At 45.7% G+C, this 9,893-nt stretch overlaps 1 protein-coding gene across 2 annotated transcripts in view; it reads left to right on the top strand.

Moving 5' to 3' along the window:
- LOC133574072 (intraflagellar transport protein 88 homolog) overlaps positions 1 to 2,996 on the top strand; it is a 37,547-nt gene extending 34,551 nt beyond the window's left edge. For both annotated transcript variants that reach the window (XM_061926106.1, XM_061926105.1), the window contains exons 22-24: positions 2,549 to 2,609; positions 2,670 to 2,768; positions 2,855 to 2,996. In XM_061926106.1, coding sequence (XP_061782090.1) covers positions 2,549 to 2,609; positions 2,670 to 2,768; positions 2,855 to 2,976 — 282 coding nt within the window. In that variant the 3' untranslated portion in view covers positions 2,977 to 2,996. The remainder of the gene's footprint in view (positions 1 to 2,548; positions 2,610 to 2,669; positions 2,769 to 2,854) is intronic.
- Positions 2,997 to 9,893: the final 6,897 nt, after the last annotated feature.

Consider the following 9,893-nt stretch of genomic DNA (forward strand, 5'->3'; position numbering starts at 1 on the left):
GAGGATGTGAAGATATCACCTTTTGGGAATGATGACAACAGATTGGGAATGATGACAACAGGATTGGGAATGATGACAACAGGATTGGGAATGATGACAACAGGATTGGGAATGATGACAACAGGATTGGGAATGATGACAACAGGATTGGGAATGATGACAACAGGACATCTGCTGATTGGAGTAAGCCTTGCTCTGGTTTGTCCACAAATTGGAAGTTGCTGGCAGTCTTCAAAGTAGCCCAAAGCTGCCACAAATGATTGGAGGATGTGGGAAGAACTGTGGACACTCTTGTGATTTGGATCACATGGGACTGTCTGCCCCGCAGGATGAATGTTGAGGACCAGTCATAGATAATTTGGAGTGAAAAGCACATTTTATTTTCACTGGCATATAAAACATTCTAACTTGGATTGTTTCCCCGGCTTGGAGACTCTCCCGAAGGACAGTGCAGCAAAGACACAACAAACTCTCTTCTTGTCTCTCATGGACACACACCTGTTGTTGTTGTTGACGTTGGACTGACTAGCGACTGCACGACATCAAGGCCACAGAACAGAGACACGCGGCAGGCTTAGACACAAAAAATATACGCCACACCCAATCCAACGCCCTCGACGCAAATCTCATAGGGGTGATGGACGGATGGGCAGCCCCTGAAGAGCTGCAGCCAACCACCATGGCCCCGCACTCCCTCCCCTCTGTTGCTAGATATCTCCAGATGTACATTGTAAAATGTATGTGTGCTTTGCTATGGAAGTTGTTTTTTTCCCCTCCACTCCAGACTAGATTGTATTTTTTTTTACTCATCCTTCCTCAACGTTTACCTTTCCCCCATCTTTTACGGGGCGCCTTGTGGCGACCCATCAGTGTTCCTGTTCTGTAACCCTGTACACTATTTGTTTGTCTCATCTTCAACGGCTTTGTGCTGAAAACAAAGTTTTGTTGTACTTGTGCAATGACAATAAAGACCTACCTACCTAGGTGCACCGGGTTATAAGGCGCACTGTCGATTTTTGAGAAAATGAGAGTATTTTAATTGCGCCTTATAGTCTGGGAAATACAGTACCGTATTTTCCGCACCATAAGCCGCCCCGTGTTATAAGCCGCGCCTTCAATGAACGGCATATTTCAAAACTTTGTCCACCTATAAGCCGCCCCGTGTTATAAGCCGCATCTAACTGCGCTAAAGGGAATGTCAAAAAAACAGTCAGATAGGTCAGTTAAACTTTAATAATATATTAAAAACCAGCGTTCTAACAACTCTGTTCACTCCCAAAATGTACGGTAATGTGCAATCACAAACATAGTAAAATTCAAAATAGTGCAGAGCAATAGCAATAATTTAATGTTGCTCGAACGTTAATGTCACAACACACAAAATAAACATAACACTCACTTTCTGAAGTTATTCTTCATTCATAAATCCCTCGAATTCTTCTCCTACGGTGTCCGAATTAAAAAGTTGGGCGAATTACGGGATCCAAAATGGCCGGCTCTGTCTCGTCGAAGTCATCAGAGTCAGTGTTGCTGTTGTTTTTCCAGCAGTTCCGTGAATCCTGCCTTCCGGAAAGCTCGGACCACAGTTGAGACCGAAATATCCGCCCAGGCATTTACGATCCACTGGCAGATGTTGGCGTATGTCGTCCGGCGCTGTCTCCCTGTCTTAGTGAAGGTGTGTTCGCCTTCGGTCATCCATTGTTCCCACGCCGTTCGCAGTCATGCTTTAAATGCCCTGTTGACACCAATATCGAGCGGTTGGAGTTCTTTGGTTAATCCACCCGGAATGACGGCGAGTGTTGTATTTGTGTGCTTCACTTGTTTTTTGACACCATCTGTGATGTGGGCGCGCATGGAGTCGTATATCAACATGGACGGAGCTGCGTGAAAAAAGCCACCCGGCCTCGTCGCGTAAACTTCCCTTAACCACTCGCTCATCTTTTCTTCATCCATCCATCCCTTCGAGTTAGCTTTTATGATGACGCCGGCTGGAAAGTTCTCTTTTGGCAAGGTCTTCCTTTTGAATATCACCATGGGTGGAAGTTTCTGGCCATTAGCATGGCAAGCTAGAACCACAGTGTGTCGCTTAGTAGGAGCCATTTTGTGGTCTTTACAGATGTAAACACACAAAGGAAATGAAACGTAATACCCGCGCGCTTCTTCTTCTACGGGGGGCGGGTGCTTACCTTGGCAGTTGCTTATACCATAGAAGAAGAAGCGCTTCCGCTTCTACGGGGAAAAAAGATGGCGGCTGTTTACCGTAGTTGCGAGACCTAAACTTTATGAAAATGAATCTTAATATGAATCCATATATAAAGCGCACCGGGTTATAAGCCGCACTGTCAGCTTTTGAGTAAATTTGTGGTTTTTAGGTGCGGCTAATAGTGCGGAAAATACGGTACATGAATGTAGCTTTTTGTTGTTGCCCCCAACTGTAGTTTGAATGGGAAAATGTTCCATTAGTGAGAAATATTAGGCCTTTCCTGACCTAATATTGCATTTTCCTTTGTGCAATACGTCTTTTTTCTTACTTCTTCTTGCTCCTCAGAGGGCGAAGGCAGCACGGGAAGGCAGCAGGAGCAGGAGAGCAGACAGCACTGACAGCACCGGTGAGTCACTTTGACCTTGTCAGAAAGAGCTGTGGAGTAGAAGACGTGTTGCTGTTGCAGACAGCAGTAACAGTAAAGCAGAGCGTCCGGGCGCCCAGGTGATGTCACTTCCTGTCTCCGGCGAGCCTTACGAGAGCAGCAGCAGCCCCAAAGAGCTCGGTGGGAAGACGTCTTTGTTCTTGTTCCCGTCACGCCCAAAAGACATCTTGTAGTCCCACAAGGACTCTAAATGTTTTGTCCCCTAGACGCTTCCTACGTGGACCCACTGGGACCCCCTGCTGACACGCCCAGGACGGGGGCCAGGAAGCGGGCGGACGACGACGTCTTTGCGGGGGAAGATGTGGGAGACCAGCTGCTGCCCGAGTAACGTGTGTGTGTGTGTGTGTGTGTGTGGGGCGTGTGGGGCGTGTGTGTGTGGTGCATACACACGAGCAAGTATAGTAATGTGTGTGTGTGTGTGTGTGGTGCATGCACACCAGTGACGTGCGGTGAGGTTGATGGCTGGTGAGGCACTGACTTCATCACAGTCAGATTTACAAACCCTAAAGAGTATCTTATTCACCATTTGATTGGCAGCAGTTAACGGGTTATGTTTAAAAGCTCATACCAGCATTCTTCCCTGCTTGGCACTCAGCATCAAGGCTTGGAATTGGGGGTTAAATCACCAAAAATTATTCCCGGGCGCAGCGCCGCTGCTGCCTACTGCTCCCCTCACATCCCAGGGGGTGATCAAGGGGATGGGTCAAATGCAGAGGACATATTTCACCACACCTACACTCTTAGAAATAAGGGTTCTAAAAGGGTTCTTCTACAAGGGCTGAGGTTCTAACTGGAACCATTTGCTTCTGAAAAACCCTTTCCCGAAGAAAGGGTTTTTCAAGGGTTCTTGGTAACGCTAATGGTTCCAGTAAGAACCATTTTGATCCAGAGAACCCTTTAAAACCCCTTTTCTGAATAATTGGTTTTAAAAGGGTTCTCACTAACACTAAGGGTTCCAGTAAGAACTATTTTGATCCAGAGAACCGTTTTTGGAAGAAAGAGTTCTTCAGGGATTGTTGAAAGCATGGGTAAGATCCTGTGTCACCAGGGACATACTTCCTGATAACATTTGCCAATAATGGTGCCTATCTTTAAATAAATGTTTTTCTCATTAAAATGTTTTGAATGTTTGTTCAATGTCAACATGATAAATGACCACAATATAATATGAACTAAACTGATCTGTAGAATACAATATGGTTCTTTATAGAACCCTCAGAAGACAAGACGGTTATCGGTGAAAACCTTTGAAAAGGGATGTTTTTAGAACCCCCTGTGTCAGGTCTAGATGAAACCCTTGAAACATGAAAGAGTTCTTTGTGGAACTCCCTGTGTGAGTTCTAGATGAAACCCTTGAAACATGAAAGGGTTCTTAGTGGAACTCCCTGCATAGGTTCTAGATGAAACCCTTGACAAACGAAAGGGTTCTTAGTGGAACTCCCTGTGTGGGTTCTAGATGAAATCCTTGAAATACGAAAGGGTTCTTAGTGGAACTCCCTGCGTGGGTTCTAGATGAAAGTCTTGAAATACAAAAGGGTTCTTAGTGGAACTCCCTGTGTGGGTTCTAGACGAAACCCTTGAAATACGAAAGGGTTCTTAGTGGAACTCCCTGCGTGGGTTCTAGAAGAAAGTCTTGAAATACAAAAGGGTTCTTAGTGGAACTCCCTGTGTGGGTTCTAGATGAAACCCTTGAAATACGAAAGGGTTCTTAGTGGAACTCCCTGCGTGGGTTCTTTGTAGAACCTCTCATGGGGGGTTCTGGGTGGAACCTTACACACACAGTTCTAGGTAGAGCCCTCCAAAAGGGTTCCAGGTGGAACCTTTATAAAAAGGTTCTACCTGGAGCCAAAAAGGGTTCTCCTATGAGGACGAGCCGAAGAACCATATATGGTTCTACTTAGCACTTTTATTTCTAAGAGTGTAGTGTGTGTGACAATCATTGGTACTTTAACTCATTGGCGTTGTTAGGCCTATTTTAGGGGGGCTCAAGCCCCCCTAAAATATTCTTAAGCCCCCCTAAATAATGTGGTGGTTTTTTTGGGGTTTTTTTACAAATAAATGCCGACATACTCATTATAAAGTGGCCCAAATATGAGTTTAAATAAATAATCATATAACCTGTTACTATTCACTCAGTTTCCCCTCACTTCGTAGCGTAAGGTAGAGAGCCCCTTTCGTGCGTCGGTATCCAATCCATTCCACTTGTTCATATAGAAAATGCCCACATCACTCAAATTCCAGCCCGCATTTCCTCTGCGACCTTGCTTGCGGTCCTGCAGGTGTACGAAGCACATTATCTTCCTTTACAATGATTGAAGCTGCACAAAACCTTGTGTGTGCAATTGTAAATCATTTATTTTTTAAGTTTTGTGTTTCTTGTAGAATCTATATAAAGTAATATACATAAGCCTATTGTTAAAATAATGAAAAAAACATCATTAAATATACCGTATTTTCCGCACTATTAGCCGCACCTAAAAACCACAAATTTACTCAAAAGCTGACAGTGCGGCTTATAACCCGGTGCGCTTTATATATGGATTAATATTAAGATTCATTTTCATAAAGTTTCGGTCTCGCAACTACGGTAAACAGCCGCCATCTTTTTTCCCCGTAGAAGAGGAAGTGCTTCTTCTTCTACGCAAGCAACCGCCAAGGTAAGCACCCGCCCCCATAGAAGAGGAAGCGCTTCTTCTTCTACTGTAAGCAACCACCCGCCCGCGTAGAAGAAGAAGAAGCGCGCGGATATTACGTTTCATTTCCTTTGTGTGTTTACATCTGTAAAGACCACAAAATGGCTCCTACTAAGCGACAGGTTTCCGGTTCATGAAAAGACGCAATCTCTCCATCCGCACACGGACTACTATTTCACAGCAACTGCCTAAAGACTTTCAAGAAAAGCTGTCTACTTTCCGTGCATATTGTAAAAACAAGATAGCTGAAAAAAAGATCCGGCCAGAGAACATTTATCAACATGGACGAGGTTCCACTGACTTTTGATATTCCTGTGAACCGCACTGTGGATACAACGGGAGCACGTACGGTGAATATTCGCACCACAGGGAATGAGAAGTCATCCTTCACTGTGGTTCTAGCTTGCCATGCTAATGGCCAGAAACTTCCACCCATGGTGATATTCAAAAGGAAGACCTTGCCAAAAGAGACCTTTCCAGCCGGCGTCATCATAAAAGCTAACTCGAAGGGATGGATGGATGAAGAAAAGATGAGCGAGTGGTTAAGGGAAGTTTACGCGAAGAGGCCGGGTGGCTTTTTTCACGCAGCTCCGTCCATGTTGATATACGACTCCATGCGCGCCCACATCACGCTGGTTTTTAATATATTATTAAAGTTTGACTGACCTATCTGACTGTTTTTTTGACATTCCTTTAGCGCAGTTAGATGCGGCTTACAACACGGGGCGGCTTATAGGTGGACAAAGTTTTGAAATATGCCGTTCATTGAAGGCGCGGCTTATAACCCAGGGCGGCTTATGGTGCGGAAAATACGGTAATAATAATAACAATGAATAATTTCTAAGTCTTTGTTAGCCGTTTGTGAAGTTTTGTGCTCGTGCGTAACATTCGCTCGCATCCTGTGCATCTCCTGGGGGCAAAGCCCCCCTTGTCCTTAAAAGCTAGTGACGCCCCTGCTTTAACTTAACTTTAACTTTACACATACAAACTGTAGCACACAAAAAAGCACATTTAATAAAAAAAAAAAAACGTTATTATGGTCTTACCTTTACTTATAAGTGCGGGAACAGTGGTGTTGGTGTTGGAGGAGTTGTGAATGAATGAAATATGAAATCCGTGCTGCAGTCTGCAGGTGTACCTAATGTAGTGTCCTTGCAGTCGTTCACGGCTCCTCCGGCGCGAGCATTGTTGTTTTTGCACTTTTTGGGCTTCTTTTTAAGTGACTTTTTTTGGGTGGATTCGGTCTTGCACGTGGAGGGTTTGGGTGTGGGCTTTGGTTGGTGTGGCGCTCCCGTCGGTGGGTGCAGTCTGCGGCGAAGGTGCCTTAAGCGCCAGGAGACGTGGTTGCGCGTGCCTCAGCCAGTGCGTCTTCGCAGCAGTTTTATGATCGCTCAGCACAAGAAATACTTTACACACATACAGTTGTTGACAAAATACACTGTACATTATATACCTCAGCTAACTAAACTATGGAAATCCATCCATCCATCCATCTTCTTCCGCTTATCCGAGGTCGGGTCGCGGGGGCAGCAGCTTAAGCAGGGAAGCCCAGACTTCCCTCTCCCCAGCCACTTCGTCCAGCTCCTCCCGGGGGATCCCGAGGCGTTCCCAGGCCAGCCGGGAGACATAGTCTTCCCAACGTGTCCTGGGTCTTCCCCGTGGCCTCCTACCGGTCGGACGTGCCCGAAACACCTCCCGAGGGAGGAGTTCGGGTGGCATCCTGACCAGATGCCCGAACCACCTCATCTGGCTCCTCTCGATGTGGAGGAGCAGCGGCTTTACTTTGAGCTCCCCCCGAATGACAGAGCTTCTCACCCTATCTCTAAGGGAGAGACCCGCCACCCGGCGGAGGAAACTCATTTCGGCCGCTTGTACCCGTGATCTTGTCCTTTCGGTCATGACCCAAAGCTCATGACCATAGGTGAGGATGGGAACGTAGATCGACCAGTAAATCGAGAGCTTTGCCTTCCGGCTCAGCTCCTTCTTCACCACAATGGATCGATACAGCGTCCGCATTACTGAAGATGCCGCACCGATCCGCCTGTCGATCTCACGATCCACTCTTCCCTCACTCGTGAACAAGACTCCGAAGTACTTGAACTCCTCCACTTGGGGCAAGATTTCCTCCCCAACCCGGAGATGGCACTCCACCCTTTTCAGGGCGAGAACCATGGACTCAGATTTGGAGGTGCTGATTCCCATCCCAGTCGCTTCACACTCGGCTGCGAACCGATCCAGTGAGAGCTGAAGATCTTGGCCAGATGAAGCCATCAGGACCACATCATCTGCAAAAAGCAGAGACCTAATCCTGCAGCCACCAAACCAGATCCCCTCAACGCCTTGACTGCGCCTAGAAATTCTGTCCATAAAAGTTATGAACAGAATGGGTGACAAAGGGCAGCCCTGGCGGAGTCCAACCCTCACTGGAAACGGGTCCGACTTACTGCCGGCAATGCGGACCAAGCTCTGACACTGATCATACAGGGAGCGAACCGCCACAATAAGACAGTCCGTTACCCCATACTCTCTGAGCACTCCCCACAGGACTTCCCGGGGTACACGGTCGAATGCCTTCTCCAAGTCCACAAAGCACATGTAGACTGGTTGAGCAAACTCACATGCACCCTCAAGGACCCTGCCGAGAGTATAGAGCTGGTCCACAGTTCCACGACCAGGACGAAAACCACACTGTTCCTCCTGAATCCGAGGTTCGACTATCCGGCGTAGCCTCCTCTCCAGTACACCTGAATAGACCTTACCGGGAAGGCTGAGGAGTGTGATCCCACGATAGTTAGAACACACCCTCCGGTTCCCCTTCTTAAAGAGAGGAACCACCACCCCGGTCTGCCAATCCAGAGGTACCGCCCCCGATGTCCACGCGATGTTGCAGAGTCTTGTCAACCAAGACAGCCCCACAACATCCAGAGCCTTAAGGAACTCCGGGCGGATCTCATAATATAATTCATATAGCAATACAGTCTCACTGCACAGCAGGCCAGCAGTTAGCCGAGTCCGTCCATGTTGAGGCACTGAGTGACGTGCCTCAACTGGCTGCTGTTCACCGCACCGTCTCTTCTCAGTATTTGAACGGCAAATTGTGAAAATTCAGCGATTTTGAATAAAAATAATCTAAAACTGGTGAAGTTAAATGGAAAATAACTTTATAGTATAATCACTGGATACATATAACAATTTAATTTATTTTTTTTCTTTTTACATTTTTTTCTTTCCATGGCAGGTGAGGCCCCGCCTCACCTGCCTCTAGTGACCGCACGTCACTGATACACACTAGCAAGTGTGATGAGTGTGTGGTGCATACACACTAGCAAGTATAGTAATGTGTGTGTGGTGCATGCACACTAGCAAGTATAGTGGTACAAATACTGCGGTTACACACAATAGTACATAAGTACACACACGTATACACACTGTGTGGTTTCACATACATGTCATTGATCTTGGTGACTCACCACGGCAAAATAAAAGCTGCCACGCCTAAAAATGTCTTTATTTTCAACGTGAAAACAAATTAAAGTATTATATTGTATGAACTTAGCCTATTAATTATGCACTATTGACTCCCGAGGCACCGAAAAAAGACTTTAAAACAGGATGTTGTGATCATTTAACCAAGACGCACACAGCTGGTGTATAATAGTACAACACAATATACTGTATGTGTTGGAATAATTGTAAGTTATCACAAAAGAAACGTTGTATTACATTATGTTCCTGATAAGAAGATGAAGCCTACCAAGAGGAAGAAGGCTCGTGAAACGCCACTGTGATTTCAACACGGACAGATGACAGGATCTGCTCAACTTCCAGAGGAACTCTCTTTGAAGTCAACGCTATTTACGACCCGCTGCCCTCTTGAAGTCGCTGTGGTCAGGAGACGGGAGGGGTTATATCCATTTGTCCTCCAACACCTGCCCCAGCTGGATCCAGGAAGAGCCCAAGCCCGAGACATCCTCTTCTTGGTCTTCAATGTGACCGAAAACAATTGACTGTTTTACATACTTCCCATTCCTGCTGTGACATGTGTTGGTGCGTGAACATTGAACATCTGAATAAAAGAGGAGACGAAAACCTTCTTCGTCGGAGCGTGCTGAGACACTGTAAGAGGTTACAGGTCGACGCCGTCTCTCCTCAATTGAGTCCAAATTGAATTCTGTCTCTGTTTGATTCCTTGCCTTTTGTCTTGTTTAATAGATGTCCTCAGTGTTTGAACGTGACAGTATGATAGTACATGTACAGTAAAGCTGGTCTCTACTTCTACTATATCATGTTACATTCATAGTAACTGCTGTGTGTATAAACTAGAGTTGTCCCCATACCAATATTTTAGTACCGGTACCAAAAGGTATATCGATACTTTTCTAAATAAAAGGGACCACAAAAAATGTCATTATTGTCTTTATTTGAACAAAAAAATGTTAGTGTACATGAAACATGTGTTTATTATTGTCATTTAGTCCTTAAATAAAATGTTGAACATACTAGACAACTTGTCTTTTAGTAGTAAGTAAACAAACAAAGACTCCTAATTAGT

This window comes from Nerophis lumbriciformis, linkage group LG31, assembly GCF_033978685.3.
Source record: "Nerophis lumbriciformis linkage group LG31, RoL_Nlum_v2.1, whole genome shotgun sequence".
NCBI lineage: Eukaryota > Metazoa > Chordata > Actinopteri > Syngnathiformes > Syngnathidae > Nerophis > Nerophis lumbriciformis.